This window comes from Mustela lutreola, chromosome 6 (assembly GCF_030435805.1).
Source record: "Mustela lutreola isolate mMusLut2 chromosome 6, mMusLut2.pri, whole genome shotgun sequence".
Classification (NCBI taxonomy): Eukaryota; Metazoa; Chordata; class Mammalia; order Carnivora; family Mustelidae; genus Mustela; species Mustela lutreola.
The window spans coordinates 10,207,734-10,227,162 of record NC_081295.1 but is presented as its reverse complement, the minus strand read 5'-3'; the positions used below and the strand labels follow the sequence as shown (position 1 = coordinate 10,227,162).

Genomic DNA, 19,429 nt, shown 5'->3' with positions numbered 1-19,429 from the left:
ATGGTTGCTACTGCCGGAGATGTAACAGCATGGGCTTCTTGTCCAGGCTGCCCTTACTGTAGCTACTTAGCATCTCAGATAATGTTCTCTAGAAAAACATAGTTTTCCCCGCGAATGTAAAGTAAACCCTGTCCGAGCCTCTTACCATTCTTGGACACTTAAACCTCGTCTTTTCAGCATTTGCTCATGACTCTTGTAACAGTAATGGTGGATTCTTCAAGAGCAATCCCGTTTGAATGCTGAGAATATAGACCAATTGCCAGAATCTAAAGCAAACGTGGAGACTTTCTCTGAGAAGAATTCAGCATCAGCTTGACACTAATAATCACGAGTGGTGGGTAATGAGAGGCTGCAAGCCAGTGAAAAGTAATTCTGCAAGCATACCTTCCTTTGGCTACAAAGGAAGCGCGTACTCCTCGCCCAGCTTCTTCTACTGACTGAGCAGCTACCCAAAACCGCATCCCAGCATCCCCGCCTATGAGAACCACATTGTTCTTCTGTAACCATTAATTGGTCACTGAAGGAGGAGGATGTGGAGTACTAATTGTAATTTTTTAAATTTATAGTTATATTAAAAAGACACAGAAATTATAAACCTGAAAATCATTTGGGAAACAAAAGGTTCACTTTCTTGATAGAAGGTGGCAAGTAGGTCACTTGGTACCTAACTTGGTTTTGCATACATATCAAGCTTAAAGATCAGCTGTTGTGCTCTACGTTAAAAAAAAAAAAAAAGGACCAGGGGCACCTGGGTGGCTCAGTAGGTTAAAGCCTCTGCCTTCGGCTCAGGTCATGATCCCAGAGTCCTGGGATCAAGCCCCACATCAGGCTCTCTGCTCAGCGGGGATCCTGCTTTCCCCTCTCTCTCTCTCTTTCTCTCTCTCTGCCTGCCTCTCTGCCTGCTTGTGATCTCTGTCTGTCAAATAAATAAATAAAATCTTTAAAAAAAAAAAGACCAGAAGGAAGTACGGTAAGAATGTTAGAATTGGGCTAGCTCTGCGTTGTGGCACTACTGAGGACTTTTACCTTCTGTTGTGTTTTCTGAAGTGTTCCTTGTCTGTTTTTAGGAATAATGAGCTATATTACTTTAAAATACCACTTTTGTTTCTTTCTTTTTAAAGGAAAAAGATGACACTATAAAATATATTTTTGTTGTTGAAGGGAAGTGTATTGTTTCGAGTTACTAATAAATGGAATCAAGTTTATCAGATCATTTCTCCTTCGAATCAGTATCTGTATTGGGGTAATTCGGAAGCTTGTTCTTGGCTCTTCTTGGTCTAGAGGAATATAAAATTGAGAAAGATTTGATATTTGCATCTCAGTTTTAAAATATTTCAGAACTAAATCTTCTATTCAGAGGCACTGATAAGAGCTCCAAGATATAGTAGATCCGGCTTAGGTAACAGGCAGTGTCCATCTTTAAAGACCCACTAATACGTTCCTGTTTTTTAATGGCTGAAAATCAGCATCCCTCCCTATCGTTAATAGACTTGTACCCCCTTTTTTCGGTTACAAGGTAAAAACTTCAGCAAAATAAAGTTCACACTAAATGTCACTTCATAATTGCAGTAATGATCACACAGCTGTGCTCCCCTCAGTTTATAACACACGTCAGCATCAGTTTGGGAGCTCGGCCTCATTTCCTGCCCGGAGAGCCTTGTGCGGACTGTTTTCGTGGCGAGGAAGCAGAGCGTCCTGTTGGTCACTGCTGGGGTGCGAAGGCCAGGAGCTACGGTCTTTCAGCTCTCGGAAATGCGAGGCCCAGCTCGGCCCTTGGCCCTGGTTCTGTCCTTTATTTATTCGCTTCCTTATTTTCTTACTTACTTTTCAAGGATTTTTGTTTGCTGGATTAAGAACCATTTTATTTATGAGTTTGTGAATTTTCAAGGAGGAACTCTTACACTTAAATGAACCTGTAAGAAGCCCATAGAAAAGCCAGTGCCTGCAGCGCTAATAATGAGAACTGACAAGGCAGTCCTGCTGGGTTTATTTATGACCTTCTGCCTTTGTTAGCTCTTGTGAGAAATTCCTTTCTAACCATAACAATATTGTTGGAGTTTGGCACTGTACAGAGAAACCCTACTGAGCCCCAAGGCCCACAAACTGGCACTCGTTCAGCTCCTAACAGATTGCGAGGCTCGTTGCAGTTTTACATTTTCCTTCACTCCTCTTTTATTTAATTCATAAGTACTTTTCACCAATTTTTATATACATGGTTTTAAATATATATATATTGCGTTTATTCTCAGAGCCAAAATCCATTTTTTTACCCCTTAATACAATGTCGTACCTCCTTGAGCGCTGAGGAAAATTCAGAGGAGGACAGGCTCCTGGAAGGCAAGGAGAGAGAGAGGTCTGTTCTGTACAAGGACAAGTCACGGGAAGTCCTGTCACGTTCTACCAACTGAGGGACAGGCCAGTATGGCGCCCCTGGAAGCTCTCATGTGGGTCCTCATTCTGAGAGTTAAAGTGGGCTCCGTAGAACAAATGAACCACCAGGTTAGAATTTTATAATACTCTGGCTATTATTATTTCAGGGGCCTTTGAATACTTTAAGAACCTGTTTATTCTACCTTGTTTGCTTTCTTCCACAATTTCCCAATGAAGTAGGAAATTTAAAAGCATCTATTCACAGAGAGAACTGTGTTAAAAATTATAATTTTCTTTAGAAGTAAGGAAGATCAGTAATTTAGAACATGTAACTCTTAAAACAAGACCCTTGACAGGAGTTTGCTGTATGGAGTTATGCAGAGCGTAAGAGATTCGGAAGTCCGAAGCATATTCAGTATTTCTGTAATTGCTCCTGTTTCTTCAGTGTTGCCAGCAATGACAAAGCTATTTATATTCCATTTTAAGTATCAAGAGACATGTGACTTCTGTTTCTTCCAAGAATCTTCAGGTTCAAGATGGCCGTCTTGCAGGGGAATAAGTTCTGTAGGACCCATTTACCTAGAAGCACCTGGGTCTGTATTTGCTGAGAGGGTTATGTTGTTAGGCTGAGGCCTACTATATCAAAAGTCCACACTATTAAAATCAATCTTTATATTATTGCTTTTTTTACTTACCTGTTATCTGATTTTCATCATTTTCTTCAGCCATCTTGCTCAACTATGTACAGACTTGCTAATGGAGACCATGAGGAAAATTCTGTTAAAAATCTTAGCCTGATTACAGGCCCAGTCAGTTGAGCATTCAGCTTTGATTTCAGCTCAGGTGATGATCTCAGGATTGTGGGATCGAGCCCCACATTGGGCTCCAAGTTCAGCACAGAGTTGGCTTGTCCCTCTCTGCTCCTTCCCCGCTCACACCCATGTGTGTGCACTCACTCTCTCTCAAATAAATAAATAAAATCTTTTTAAAAAATCTGAGCCCCAGGGGCACCTGGGGATGGCTCAGTGGGTTAAGCCTCTGCCTTTGGCTCAGGTCATGATCTCAGGGTCCTGGGATCGAGTCCCACATCGGGCTCTCTGCTCAGCAGGGAGCCTGCTTCCCTTCCTCTCTCTCTGCCTGCCTCTCTGCCTACTTGTGATGTCTATCTGTCAAATAAATAAATAAAATCTTAAAAAAAAAATCTGAGCCCCAAAAATGTGGAAACTATGCATAGGAACATAATTTATTCGTCCAACTTGGGCTTTCATCTCCTTACCATATACATTTGCATTGTTTTCACATCTATTCTGAAAATACTGGTGTGATTTCATGCTATTACTATTCAGCTGTTACCCAGTTTTTGAATGGACCTTTTTTAAAGTTCATGTGTCATTTGCCTTAGAGTGGGCATAAATTAAAACTTTGTTAATTATTGTTATGGCTCTGTGTGAAAGACTGTTCAGATCTCTAGGATCCCCTTTTGTTTAATTTCTTTTGCAAAAAAAGCTTCACCATTTTTTAAAGTGATATCTGCTCAAGTATAAAGAAGAAAGAAAAAATTCTCCCATATTTGATCACCTAAAATAACCACTGCTAACATTTTGTTGAGCATCGGGGTGCCTGAGTGGCCTGTCAGTTAAGCATCTGCCTTCAGCCCAGGTAGGGATGCCAGGGTTCTGGGATCCGGCCCCGCCTTGGGCTTCCTGCTCAGCGGGGACCTGCTTCTCCCATTTCCCACTCCCCCTGCTCATGTTCCCTCTCTAGCTGTCTCTCTCTCTCTCTTTCTCTCTGTCAAATAAATAAATAAAATTTAAGGAAAATTGTATTGAGCATTAGCTGATACTTCTTAGACATTAGAAAAGGTACACAGGCATATTTTATATATACACATAAATGCGTATGTATTCATATATTTTACATCAAGTAGATCATGTCTTTTACTGTTACCTGATTTTACTCAATATTCTCTTCTATAAAAATTACACTTTTAATATATATTTTTAATAATTGTTATACATTTTCAGTAACTCACTACTAAGTTGACAATTAGGTGGCTTCTAACTTTTTTGCTATCTTGACATCTAGTTTTCTTGTTTTTTTTTCTAATTTATCCCCATACTATGTGATATAATAAAGATTATGATGGCTAATATTTATTAAATAGATTCTTTAAGCTCAATTCTCTCCACATCTTTGAGACAGAGATCCATTTTATAGGTGGTGAAACTGAGGCATGAGGATGTTAATCCACTTGCCTGGTCTACACCACTAGGAAGTAACGGAGCAAAGCACTGAACCACCGCTTCACAGCCTGGCCTGATGACCTTTTCCAATCCCTTATCTGCGTGCATGTTTACATCGGTAACGCTACATTCTAAAGTGCCAAAGGTTATTTACTTAATCTAATATTGATTGTCAGCATAACTGTTTGCCTGGTACATAATTATCTGGTAAATATTTGTTACAAAGAATGGAAGGATGCATTCATGCCACTATTTACTCCTCCTGTTTCTTAAGTGAGATGATTTTCTAGAAGTCATTTGCAAATTCTTTATTCTGGTCTCAAAATGGGATTTAGATTACAAAGAGTGTTAAAAAGCAAACCATGTGTCTGAAACGTGTGCATGTTTCTTTGTGTATGTTGGCCTCATATAGACAGCAACTGGTTATTGAGCCACTGCAGCGTAAGGGATTCTTTTCCCTATTTGGGGGAATGGTGGATAGGAGGCTCAGTGAGGTTAAATATGTTGCCCAAGATTGGGAGCAGGAAGTGATGCGCCCAGGACTGGATTTCACACTGCTCTTGCTCCAGAGTTCATGACTTTGACGGCTCCCTTATGACTGTGAGCCCACCTTCCCGTGGCTACTTAGCGAGCGTTACCCGGTGGGTGGGCAGCATGCTTAGTGCTCAATGTGTGGCAACTCCTTTGACTCACCCATCAACACCCTGAGCCGGTTCCCTTTATCATTCCCACACTCTCGACCTACAGATGAGCAGTGGGAGCTTGGGGGGGCTCAGTTATGGGCCAGAGTTGGTGGAATTTACAAAAGAGGGGCGGGGTCAAGCAGGGCTGCGTGGTCCCAGGGCCCAGATTCTTTGTAACCGCCATGAACTGCATCCACAAGCATCACTCTCTGATACAATATGAAGTTCAAAAACAAAAAAAGTCCCCAACCAGCTAACATCAATTGAATGCCTTAAAAAGCAAGTTTCATTACAGGAGGCAAATAATGATGTAGCGATTTAGAAGACTTTACAGCACTTTCCAGGGATCTACAGATTGATGACTAGAGTTTAAGTCCAATTTTATTTCAAAACTTACGATTTACTGGGATAAAAGAGGAATTAGGCAATGTGATGGGCCTGCACATCAGGTTACTGAAGCCCCTTCCCTTCTTGGAGGTTTTAGAAGGCGGAGGCAATGTGAGTTTGGCTCTCCCACCGTTCAGAATCCTGTGTCTTAATCTGTTTACGCTGGCTTTGGGGGGGCTAGCAGTGGGCCACAGGGCCCGTCAGAGAAAACTGCTCCTTCTCCTTGTGGGCCCTGGCACGTGTTTCAAGTGACGGGATCCTTACCCGTAAGCACGAGGCTCGGTAACCCCAGTGAACGAGGGCACCTTCATGGCTCTGCGGAGAGGCCATGTGTTTGAGGCTGCACAGGCCGGACTTCCAGACCGCCCGCAGGCCGCTACCCTCCATGAGACAGGCAGTGGAGGCAGTGGTCTCGCCCCCAGCATTACTGGCATTTGCAGGTTTCTCTATGAAACCCTGAATAGGTTTATGACCACCTCCTTTTGAGAAGCAGTTTTTGAAGTAATAGGTTATAAGATGGTTCTATGCTCTTAGGAAAAATTATCATGTAAAATTGCACTTGAGAGCCGCCACTGGAGGTGGTAAGTGACCAGCTGCCCCCGCACCTGGAGGGAAAAGTACTCATTTTGGAAACCTCTTATCTAAGTCTGTGAATCGTGACTGAAACAGGAAAAATTCACGTTTTAAGTTTGGCTTTTGAGGAAGGTAGTGAATGTGTTGTATTTCATTTTAAAATATAAAAATAACCTTCACAAAACATTTCTATCTATAATGTAGTCCAGCTCTTCTTGTTTAAAAAAAAAAACAAAAAAACAAAAAAAACAAATTCTGGATGCTCTACTCTTTGCCTAAATTAACTCAGAAGTCTTAAAAATAATTTCTGTGAAAATACGAAAATTCCAGCTTTCTTTTCTATTGAAGCCACTCAACTAGTTCTTTCTATTTTTAATGAGATAATTTTAATGTATCTGTAAATACTTAAGAAATAAGTCATTTATAGATATTTTGGCATAATTGTTTGAAGAGGAGATAATCATTCAAAAGAAGGAAATTGGAATTTGAGCTGATGTGGCCTCGTTAATTCTATTTTTAACTTCTTGAAGCAGGAGTAATTTGAATCTTGTGTGTAACATATAACTTAGCATCAGGAAATCATCTTGTTTTAAAGGTGATGTCCTTCACAGTTTCCTTACCATTCACTTTATTCATTATATTGGCCCACTGACAAAATAAACATGATAATCCCCACTTGGTGACTGAATAAAAGATTAAGTTGTCTTGCCCACAGCTGATCACGGATGGCCCCTCGCTTCAGACCCCTTCACGTCCAGCCCTTTCTCCTGAAGGAGGCTCATCTCTCTGTGCTAGCACTGTGCTATTGGTAATTCTTCAATAGTGAGTCATTGTGGGTGGTTTTTTTTTTTTTTTTATCATTCTCTTGGGAGTCACTTTCTGATAGTAAAATATCAGTCACTTTCTGATAGTAAAATATTTGTTAGAACCTCACTGATAGAAATCTCAGAGGAAGTCTGTCTTCATGAACCGAGTGCAGGCGGTCCTTGTCTCACTCGTCAGAGAGCTCGGAATGACTGATCCAGCCAGGGCACCTGAGGAATGAGAAGAACTGCCTCTTCATACAGAATTTCCCTTCTCTTTTGGTTACTACTTCGGGGGCTTTCATTTTAAAACCCAGTTCCTGCCTCTTCCTGGATTTGGTTTTAGGTCTGGAGAGCCCTTGTCATTACCCAGTGGGATGAGGAAGGTGGGGGAGGAGGCGCTGCCCTCTTCTTCACTATTCCAGCGTCCCCAGGACCTCCCTGCTCCCTGGACCCCCGATGAGCACCGTTCAGGCTGTCTCCTGCCTCTCCCGGTGGCTCACAGTCACCACAGCTCTTGCTCCCTGGGCTCCTACTGCACCCATCCTCTTACCTATGGTTTTTCCTTTAAGGGATGCCTGGGTGGCTCAGTTGGTAAAGAATCTGCCCTCGGCTCTGGTCATGGCCCCAGGGCTCCAGCCCTGCATTGGGCTCCCTGCTCAGTGGGATGCCTGCCTCTCCTTTTCCTCTGCCCTGCTTGTGCACTCTCTCTTTCTCTCTCTCTGTAAAATAAAATCTTTTTTAAAAACTCTCTTTAATTCTCAAAGCTCTCTTAAGCAGGTACTACTAGGATTTTCCCCAGTTTATAGATGTGCAAAGCACAAAAAGGTTAAGTATGTCACCCGGTCACTTAGTAGTAGCAAAGCGGGGCTTTGTAGTTAAGTCCTCTTACGCCAGAGTTCCCGTGTGGCACACGCTGTCCGTTCATCGAAACCCACCCTCGGAAGTTCTGCAGTAGGTAAGTGTGGCTCGCCACCCCCAGGGAAGCCTCCGTGCAGCCCGAGTTGGTGGCCGTGGCAGAGTGGCCTCACCGACGAGGGAAGGGATGATCCTTGGAGGGAAGTTGGGCTTCCCCAAGCAAAGAGTACGAAGGCTCATTTCTGGTTAGGCCAGGTTGCTCGGGCTTTAGAGGCCATCCCTGGCACCATGGCGGCTATCGTGAAGGGAGGGAGGGAGGACTGTGACAGTCCTGTGACAGCCTCTCTTCTCCTGTTGCCATGTCCCCTCTGACCCAGCAGTGCTGCCCCCCGCCCCCTGCCCCATGGCTCTTCCTGGCTCTGCATACCGCTGCTGCAAGGACTGTCCACCTTTCTACTATCCTGTGGCTGGTTCCCTACTCTGTTGCCTTGTCGTCTCTGTTCTCCTCCACTGATTACCTGTTACTGCACTGGGGTTTTGGGTTTGCTTTCCATCGGCATTACTTGTAAGCTTCATATAAGTATTTTTAACTCTAGCTCATTCAGTCTCACTGCTGTGTAGTACCCTGTTTTCTGAATATGTCTCTAATTCCTATTGCCGGAATTAGTTTGTCTCCAGTTTCTGTTGTTACAACTGAAACTCTGTTTCTCTGCGTGTGTACATCTCCTTGTGTACATGTGCCAGAGTACGCACTTACTCGGTGCGCCTTCGCTTCACAGTGTGCTTACAAATCGTCCGGGGTGGTAATACTAACTTGCACTCCGGCAAGCTGTGTCTGGAAAAGCACAAAGTGCATGTTTTTCTCTCTCCAATGTTTTTTAATTATGAAACCAAAGTTGGAAGTTTTATTTCACTTATTGAGGTTCTTTTTCATTTATTGTTGTTAAGAGTATAGAAGGAGTTCAGTTACACCGGAAGGCTTATGTAAGAGAAGCCTTGACCATGCAAAAACTAACGGAGAAAGGACTGTCCTTCCTTACCGAAGAATTCCAAATAGTAAATGTAGAAGGAACGAAGGAAAGAGAAAATCAACATTAGATCATGTTGCTGCACACAGGGGCCACTGATAAATGCTAAAATAGTGGGCAGAACTTGAAGGAGAAATAGGGTATTTTTATTGCTTCAGCTACATCCACCCACACATTTACTTATTCTGTGCAGTTTTGACATGCAGCCCCAAATTCTTTGACACGCATCTAGGAGGTAGAGCTTAATTCCCCTCCTTTAGGCATGGGCTGGACTTAGTGACTCGCTTCTTGTGAATAGGGTGTAGAAAGGGGAAGAGTAACGTGGCTGTGGAGAAATTGGGCAGACGACACCTTAACCACGTGATCAGAGGTGACATCATTCTCATAAGTCACGTTTTCTGTCACCCTCTGATAGGATGCCTCGTAAAAGGCACTTCACGTCTGTGATGTTCTTCCCCAGGATCTATAGTGTTGGCCTCGTCATGAGAAAACACCAAACACACAAAAATTGAAGGATAAATGTGCCTTGGTTACATACAGTGTTAACATGGGGGAGCCTGGGGGCAGGGCTCAGAAGAACACCGCGCACTTCGCCACTTTCGTATGTCTCAAGTCACTTCAGAATAAAAAGTTTTTGAAAATCCAGGGAGGGATTAAAGCAAGCATGGATGTTCATATGGTTCATGGGAAGGGAAAATGTCAGAATAACAAAATTTTTGTATTGTGTAAGTAAAACTTCCCTTTGTTCCGTGTAGACTGAGTACTATTTGTGAGTTGGGTGTTTTTCTGTTTTGTTTTTTCCAAGTTGCTAATTTATTCGCAGTTCCTATAGTTCTTACCATTTTAAAGTATTTCCTTGCTGTGTACTGAAGAAATAAATGTCTCCTGAGGGTTCATGCCTTTTTGTTTTTAAGTTTTATTTTCAGAATTTCGACGTGCTAAGCATTGTACTTCTAAGATAAACAGTAGATTTTTTTACCATGAGAGACGCAAAAGGTGGTGTTGATTGCTTTTCTGTTACAAAGATTTATGATATGCTTTCAGCAATAAAAACTGGTATCAGTAGACAAACTCTAAATCTTACATATTTATAGATCTTGTTAGTTTGTCAATTTGCTTTCAAAGCACATGGGTCACTCATCCCTCAGTCTCATACCTGACATTGGTATTTGTAAAGCACAAACCTATAAACCTGTGGCCCTCCTCCTGCGTATAACTAGCTGAATCCAACCCCCCCATAAACTATGTGTCTCAGGACTTGTCACCAACCGTGTTAGAGTAGGATATGTAAAAAATAGAAATCTGTTAAAGCCAAATGTTACTCGTAATTAGTTTTTAGACACGGCTGTGCTCTTCAAAGGGTCAGGTGTAAATACTTCCCCTCATTTCTCCATTGGTTGTTACGCAGAACTGAAATGGGGGGGTGTGGAGACCCCCAGGATTCCCACAGTCTAGAAGACTTACCCCTCACTGACCTGGACTCTAGTCATGCAGGCATTTGCCGCCATTGCTGTTGTCCCTTTATTTGTTAAATTTTATATAATGCTAAGATACACAGATCTTGAAAAACTCTTTTTTACACCTTCTTAGTGGTTACCTGTAATTTTAATCATGTTGTGAAGGTCTTTGTTCATAAACACTTGAAACCATGATTTTTTTTTTTCTCCAAAATGTTTTAACATTTCTTTCCATTCCTTTTCCTTCTCTGGTAATAGACCTCCGTTGGCTTCCTGGCTCCAAAAAATGCAAGCCCGAGTTGCTTGGCATCGGCAGCCGGAGGTGGTCCGCAGCTGCCCTCACCAGCCTACCGTCGGCCGTTCTTTCCCAGCCTCCCCGCGCACTCTCCTCTCTGCTCCTGCAGGGGGCGTCCCTCCCGGAGCTCTTGCCTTTCCGCAGTGTTCTCTCGGCCTCCGGTCTCCTGCCCACCCCTCGCCCAAAGGGCGCATGGTCACTCCTGGTCTGGACCCACCTCAGACAGCAGGTCCTGGGCCACCGTGCGCCGGCGGAGGACCCCCAGGCCTGTGGTCCATTCTCTTACCAATGCAGCTCTCCATCACAAAATTCCTTCCTTCCTTGAGAATACATCCGTTCTGCTGTCTCTTTTCCTTGGGACTCCATGAGAAGGGGACATTGAAGTCTCCGGATCCCAGTATAGGCCAGCGTTTAAATAGCAAATGTCTTTCACGTGTAAAATCTGCCTTCTACCTTTTTCCCATCTCCACCCACCCACCCACCCCCCAGCCCCATCTGCAGACCTTAGATAGGGTGGGCCTCAGGACGAAATCTCTCCCCAAATTATTCATTATACTCCCTTTATCGTGTAGATTTAATCACACCAGTAGTCCGTCTTTTGTATTAATAAACGTTGTCTTGTCTTTAAGATACCATTGCTCTCAGAATAATGAAAGGGCGGCCTTGACTCACATGAGCTTGTTGAATGTTTTCAGCGCTGAGTTGGGCTTTGGCTTGGGTTAGGGAGGGTCTGGAGGTTCTTGGCTATGCTGGACAATGAAATCAGTTAAAAAAACATTTTGGTAGAAACAAGAGATTGGGAGCTAATAAGATGCTGTAGTTTCATCAGATAAGAAAATATACATGATATCTCTGGTTCTTAGAAGATGCGAAGTCAATGGTAGTCACAGTTGTTGCTAAAAAATCATGATGATTATGTTCATTATCGTTACCATTTGTGAGAAAAATCCTGGGAGTGGAACCAAGCGGGATGATGTTATTTCCAGATGAAAGTGAATCCCAAATTCCATACAGGGAAAAGAAGACTATAAATACATTTTCTTACCGAATAATTTTTAAGTTCAAGACTGCCCATACTGCGTTGAGGGTCTGTTTGTTGTTCTTCCTGGCCTACATAACATCTTGAGATTGTTGTTAATAGTGGGAGAACAGAGAATCTCCCTGGGCAGAGTTCAAAAACTGAGAATAATTTCGGATCCCCTTGGGGCTTCTGCAGTGGAAAAAAAAAATTCCCTTACATGATGCATATTTCATACTTAAATTGTTTACCACGTCTAAATTTAGAACGGCAGCACATTTCATATCAGGAGTTCTAACCCAAGGACCTCTGGGGCTAGCTTCTATTTTAGGTGCTGTTTTTTAAAAATCAAAGGAAATATGACCATTTTAACTATTTTTGCTTATGATACCTTGCTTAACTCTGAATCCTGCTTTTGTGAAGTATCAGTGTAGTTGATTACCCTATAAATGTCCCATTAAAATGAGAGTTACCCGTAATGGAATCTTGGCTTGAGAAAAGGAAAGCGGTTCTTGGCTATATCATTACAATGAATTTTGACTCATGAATTTTCTTTGCATTTATCCTTGGCTTTGGCTAGGGGTTTGTCGTTTGTGGAGCTTGTGACTATGTTTAAATTAACATCAAACACTTTTTTTTTCCAGTTGGCCTCATACATCTTAAGGCTATGTGTTGTATATATTGTCACATACAATGAAGAGATAAATATTTGTTATTTGGACATGTTTAAATAGAAAGTGATATATATAACTTGGAAAGAAGATGCTTTTAGAGCCTAAAAATTACTGCTTTGAAGGATTTTTTTTTTTCATGGATTCTGTTTTTCTGTGCCTTTGCATTTTTTTATTCGTTGAGACAGGAAGCCTAAGCTTTTAACTCATTTGCTGTCTAGACAAATGAAAGCAGCAGGGACTTTGGTGGACTGCACACGGGCTTTTGCGGAAAAGAAACCCGCTCACATCATAGAGAGTGAACAGAGTCACTGTGAGGTTTTTTCCTTTTGTGTCTATGTCAGTCCAATTACTGACTCAATTCTAATATCTGTTTCAAGGTGTATTTGTACCACATGTCCAAAATGATAGTTCTGAAATAGGGTTGGAAGGTATGAAGTGATTTCACTGTGTGTGAAGTATCAATTTTCTAAAGAACTAAGCATCTAATGAGGCCGGGGGTGGTTAGCTCAGGGATGCCAACTGGAGACAGAGGGCTGAGAACTCGTTGCTAAATTTTAATAGTGAAGTCAGCAGTTTTCACTAGAGCATCTATGGTGAATATTTAGAAAGACTTGCCCGCGCTGGCTTACTTGGTATGGTGCCACGGAGCCCGTCCATTCAGTGGCGCGTTCACCAGCAACCGGTGAAAGCCATCCTCTCTTTAGCACCACACCTGGCACAAGGAATCAACACAGTCCCTAAGAAAGTTAGGCTCTAGCTGGAGAGAGAAGAAGAAAAAATGCCTGCCTGAATTTTATACTCAATATTCTAAAAAGGAGAAGAGACACGATTCCTGCTTTTGAAGATGACTGACTTTTTTTTTTTTTTTTTTTTTTTTTTAAGATTTTATTTATTTGACAGACAGAGATCACAAGCAGACAGAGAGGCAGGCAGAGAAAGAGGAGGAAGCAGGCTCCCTGAGAAGCAGAGAGCCCGATGCGGGGCTCGTAGGATCATGACCTGAGCCAAAGGCAGAGGCTTTAACCCACTGAGCCACCCAGGCGCCCCAGACTTTTTTTTAAAAGACCATTGAACTGGCATTTGAACCTGTGTGTCAAACCCATGGGAAGTCACACTGAGAAATCATTAACTGTATCCTATTAAAATCCTTAAACAAGAGACGTGAACTGGTCTCATTGATTGAAATATCTTCTCTGTTTCTAATTCAGTGTTTATCCTCGTGCTCTCCTGGGGCACTTCTGAGCGGGAGATGCCCGAATGTGTGTGCCGCTCTGCCGTGCTCTGTCAGAGATGGAGCCCGTGCCACCTGCTAATTGTACTGAGGACCACAGCTTAGAGTATTTTGGAGGTGATTTGCTTTTGTAAAAACCCACTTGTTTAATTAAACAAGGGAGTAAGATTTTCTGACTTATTCCCAGGTCTTTGACAGTAAGGCATCACCAGGATGGATGGAATTTTTCCTTGAGGAAGCTAACTTCCTAGATAAACTGAATTCCACCCAAACCAAAGATGCCTCTCGATGTAGTAAGTCAGAATATGCCAACGGTATTTCTAGGGAGGATCATGGATAATATGTAGACATGAGAGAGAATATTTATAATGTCGTATGTCTGTTCTGCATATAGGTAGGTCTCTAAAAACTCTTCCTGGGCTGCTCCTTCCCAGCATATTCCCATATCCCTCCCTCTGTCCCTGCCTTTCCCCTCCCTGTCCCACTGTATTGAATCAGGAACATATTTGTGGTCTATGTTAATTCATAAGTGTTTCTCTTGTCAGAGTCTTGATAGGATTGTTATTGCTCCCCGGTGGCATTTCATTCCAAGTGCAGTGAAATCTCTTGTACTTGTCACTTGGATTAGAATGAAAATTGTACATGGGCAGAGGGGGGAGAGCGGATGGTTTATGGAGGGAAGGTCTTAGCAGGGAACTTTCATTTAAATCAAATTTTAAAGGAAAACAAGCTTTTCTTTTGTAAGGCATTGATTTTTCCAAAAATAAATTAGCCATTGACAGTAGAAGTTATATTATTTTTGGTGTGCTAGAAAATATTAAATATCCCGAGTGCTATCAGATACCAAAAACCCAACCTAAGAGCAAGATTTTACCAATTCGGACTGTCCTGGCAAAATTCTGAATTTACTGTGTATGAGCCCGGGAAGTCATTGCCTCAGCAGTCACTCCATCAACACAAAGGAAAGATGCCAGGAATGCGGTGGGACAGGGGGACTCCAGCCCCTTAAAAGAGTCCTCCGTGCAATTACCTTACCTGCCAGCTTTCCAGCAAGATAAATGGAAGCACTGTAGCTTGAAGGTGTCTTGGTTAGAATGAGATGCAGTAAGGTCTCTCTGTTCTTTCCAGGCATCATAGATCTGATAGTACTTATAAAAGAAGAATAGAGTTGGTGCCCTGCTGACTAAATTGTCCTCTAGAGGAGTATTAGTTACAGAGCTTCTTTGTTAACTAGGCTGAATGTTTAAACCACTGTTGAACTTCTTTTATTAACATGTTTTAAGATAGCTGTACATATGGATACCCCGAGTGTCTGCAGGGCGGGAATATTTCTCTATAATTTACATATAAAAGTTACGTGTATGTATAATAGTAATATAGAAATTATATCTTTTTATTACTCTTCTGTTACACTGAGGTCTAGTCAGCGCTGAAATTCTGATGACATGTGAACACTAAGAAAGCCACCGTTTTTATATTTTTCTCTTGGTACTTCCTCGATCAGCTTGTTGAATAACAGAAATGTTTTTCATGCTTTTGCAGCTTGAATGAAGCCTTCTTAACACCCATGCGTGTCACTTGTTCAACCATAACTTGGAATTTTAAGGGAGGACAGGGAAGGAATTTATAGGTCGTGCGGAGAATTTTACAAATTTCTGAGTAATTTTTTTTTTTAATGAAGAAAGATTTGCATAAGATTATTTAACTTCAAATAATGATGTGTTAAAAAATCGGATCTATGTCTTTTCTGCTTAATCCCATATGTAGTATAATAAAAGATAATGGTTTTATATCTAGTTATCTACCAATTTCTTTTTCTCTAAAGAAGCATCAAATCCTATCCCCCACTCCCGACTGATTCTTGTCTGATTGACCTTTTGTTTATTAGTGATGCACATGCGTTAGGTATTAAGAGAGTGCGCCAGTACCTGGGGCCCACCAGCCAGCCTCGCTGGGGGCTCTCTGGGTTATTCAGGGGTCTTCAAAGAGAGCGCAGTTCTCTCTGGCTCCCACTCACTGTTTTCCCAGTGGATGCGGACATGCGGTCAGTCCCTGTTCTTGGGGAAGCTTCTGCAGTTCCTTCTAGGCACTGTGTCACCACACAGTTCAACGGAGGCCTGTCTCTCTTCTTCACCCCAAGGAACAGGAACAGGCGAAGGCAGGAGAGGCCATTCCACAAATACTGTAGCTCCCTGAATCGGGTTGGCACACTTTTTCCGAAAGGGCCCCAAATATTTTAAACTTTGTGGGCCCCGGGTCTCTGTCAGTCTCTGTTGTACCCCCCAAACAGCTATGGGCCATACATTAAAGGAATGGCGGGGACAGTGTTCCAGTAAAATGTTACAGACACTGAAATTACCTTTGACTTTTTTCTTCGGTCATTCTTCGGCTGGTGGGCAGAGCAAAAATAGGCAGGGTCCAGTTTGAGCCCCCGGCCAGAGGTCCCTCTGCACTTCTATGAATTGGTTACATCAGGCTAGGAAAGGAATGCCTCGGGAGCAGGGACTTAAAGAATTACCCAGGACCCCAGCCACTCTTCCATCCTGGCCCTGAGGCCGTGCACGCAAGCAGTCAGCTGTCTGCCTGGGGAGGGGGGGCAAGACCCGCTGGAACTTGCTCTGTTTTCTCTTTCAGCAAGTCAGTGTCTCTGCACATGTACACTCAGCTAGCTTCAGTGTTGTTTCTAGAAACTCAGATAATTGCCTTGATTTCTGAAGTGAGTATTTTCTACGCTGTACATAGCATGTCAGTTGCTTAATAACCTCCCTCTGTTTCTGACCCTGCTTCGCAAAAGCTGTGTCCGGTTCCAAGTCTGAATCGAACTATTGTTGAACCCGGTAATCAAGTCAAATACAGTGTTTTACCAGCAGAATATGTGCAAAATCACACAACTTGTGTGCCCTGTGTAGAAAGGTCTATATATATTTTTTCTCTGATTTCTGAAAATAGGATTCCGTTTGCCCATATTTCATTTTGGAAATCTAATGATACTTTCTCTAGTGGTGATGGTACGCTGGTACTGTTATGTTCATTATTCATAAGGACAGTTATATGACATTTAAGAGTACTCTCTACTTAGATGTCACTCTTCCTAGCATAAGAAATTTTTGTTTTTCTGTGGCATTCATTTTTGTGAGGTTTACATAGCTATTTAGAACGTATTTTTTTTAATCACTGGCAATTTTGCTATTAAAAAAAAGTTAATTATATGATATAGCAGATGGTTAACAGATATACTTTGCAGGAGACTGGGATCCTCATCCTGAGTTTGCTTTGTGACATTTGGGGGGGCCCTGAAGAGCTGTAACCAGCTGTGCTATACCTGCTCCCTTGTGTATTTGCTGGTCTAGATTCGTTCTGTAGATCCTAAGCATCTACCTCCACCAGTTTTCCAAGCCCTAGTTTTTAGAAGTCCCAGTAATAAGCAGTGAGGTAAAATTAAACATTAATAAAGTTGAATGAGTCGAGGGTATAAATTAGAACTGAATATGCTTGGTAGACAATAACATCACCCAGCATTTCTGATCCATTCTGCAGCATTTAGTCCTAGATCATCAAGACAAATAATTTCATACTGCAGCTCAGCCTTTCGAGCCCAGCCAGCACTAGCTCCGGGGCCCTGCCTGGATCTGCGGGCACTTGGTGACCTGGGAGCGTCTTAGTGACCTGGCTGACCGAGCACCCGCTGGCGGGGTCCCATTCTGGGCCCTGGTGCCACAGTACTGAGGAAGGCCAAGCTAAAGTCTCTCCTTTCATTCTGACGGGTACAGTGCAGAAGACTACATTCTCCTTTCTCCTCCCTCAGCCTCCCTTTGTCCCCTTTAGCAGATGGTTTTGTCCTCAGTGGGGTAAGCTTCAAAAGTTACTGACTAGCTGAGTTGCAGTTTCTGTATCTGTCAAAGGGTGATTTTAATAACTGCCTTACAGGGTATTATGGACAAATTAGTTGGCACTTAAAATTGTTTGTTTTGCTTAAAATTGTTATAAAGAAGTAAGATATGACATAAGGATTCATTTCTGCCAACATAACCTCAAAGGGATTTATTTTCACAATATCATATAAAAATATACATATCACTGTTTTATTATAATGGCACTTATAGTTACTTAGAATGCAAGAATTTCTCCTCACAAGGTCTGGTTAAAATTTTGCTGCTCTAGGGGATGCTTGGGTGGCTCAGTCAGTGGAAAGTCTGACTCTTAATTTTGTCTCAACGTCGTGAGATCAGGCCCCAGGTTGGGCTCCATGCTCAGTGCAGTCTGCTTAAGATTCCCTCTCTCTTCCTCTCCCTCTGCCCCTCCCGCTACTCACTTACACGCACTCTCTCAAATAAATAAATAAATAAATAAATAAATGCTGTTCCATTAGAATATTATAGCTTGAAATTCAAACAGTCCTTCAATGTTGACTCTAAGTAGAAGGATCCAGAACAGTGGTTTTCAGTCTGCTGAAGCCACCATTCCATTCAGATGGTAAGTCACCACCTCAAGTGCTCTTTCCTATGACTCTTTGAACAGGTGTGTTGGACTAGGTGCCGGCAGCTTAAAGGAAAGCTGTCGGATGATGGCTTTATGAAAGAGAGGTACAACTTTACTTTTTGGGGCCGGAACAGATTTTAGGGTTCAACTCACAAGAGATCCCCTGAAAGCTTCTAATAACAAGTAGCCATGCTCTGAATTTTGGGCTTTATCTAGAAAAACTGTCTCTGAAAGGGGCACTGTTACGACTTTTAAGTAGGTTTTTGGTCAGGTACGCGTCTGAATGTGTTACTCCATAAATATACGGTATTTCTGTCTTTCTCAGGACCTGTCTGGCTCCATCGATGACCTCCCCACAGGAACGGAGGCAACTCTGAGCTCAGCAGTTAGTGCGTCTGGATCCACGAGCAGCCAAGGGGATCAGAGCAACCCGGCTCAGTCACCTTTCTCTCCACACGCATCCCCCCATCTCTCCAGCATCCCTGGGGGCCCATCGCCTTCTCCTGTTGGCTCTCCTGTGGGCAGCAACCAGTCCCGATCTGGCCCGATTTCTCCTGCTAGTATTCCAGGTATTCACTGCTCAGTCATTACTATTTTACTGTGTGGTAGAAACAGACCTGGTGTTCGTCAAAAGCGACATGCACACCAGTGCTTTCTTACTGTTGAAAAACCTGGTGATGAGACCGTGGATTAGAAGCATAACTGAATTGTCACCAAAGCATTTGAGAGTTCCAGTTCCTAAAGATACTCAGCTAATGAATATAAACACTCAGTAAAATCACCAGTTACTTTGAGATTTTTGGTTTGGACATTGACCCCACGCTAGAAAATTATTTGTTCTCAGCATGTTTTGTAATGATTCTGTTCACAAAGATGCTCTGTTGGTAAGTGCCACCGAGGTGAGACTGTGCGCAAGGATTGGCCCCAGTTTGTACGGTTCTGTTCAATTTATGCCATGGCAGATCGTTGGTAGCCTGTGTTTCGTGCTGATACTCACCTGCGTTTTACTTGGCCTGCACACATTTGAGTCCTTGTTACTGATAGAAAACAGACCTTCTGATTTCGATAGGAGGAGTTCACGTTCCAGTAAACTCTTGGCATTCGTATTTCAGTGGTCTTACTGCTTCTGTATCTTCTGTTTCCTTTATCGTGTACATAGGCTTGTCTGTCTGTCTGTCACGTCCAGCTTTCTTAGGTCAACATCACCCATTTCTTGTATTAACAAACTGAATATAATTTTTTCCCTTCTAACTTTTGCTAACATTATCTAAGCACCTGCCAGAAAATGCCTCTTACTAATCCATTAGAACTAATATTAAATTGCTGATAA

General features: G+C 42.5%; 1 protein-coding gene across 10 annotated transcripts in view; it reads left to right on the top strand.

Moving 5' to 3' along the window:
* The window catches only part of ARID1B (AT-rich interaction domain 1B), a 439,398-nt gene that overhangs the window by 293,939 nt on the left and 126,030 nt on the right, over positions 1-19,429 (top strand). For all 10 annotated transcript variants that reach the window (XM_059176677.1, XM_059176681.1, XM_059176674.1 and 7 more), the window contains one exon: positions 18,425-18,668. In XM_059176677.1, coding sequence (XP_059032660.1) covers positions 18,425-18,668 — 244 coding nt within the window. The remainder of the gene's footprint in view (positions 1-18,424; positions 18,669-19,429) is intronic.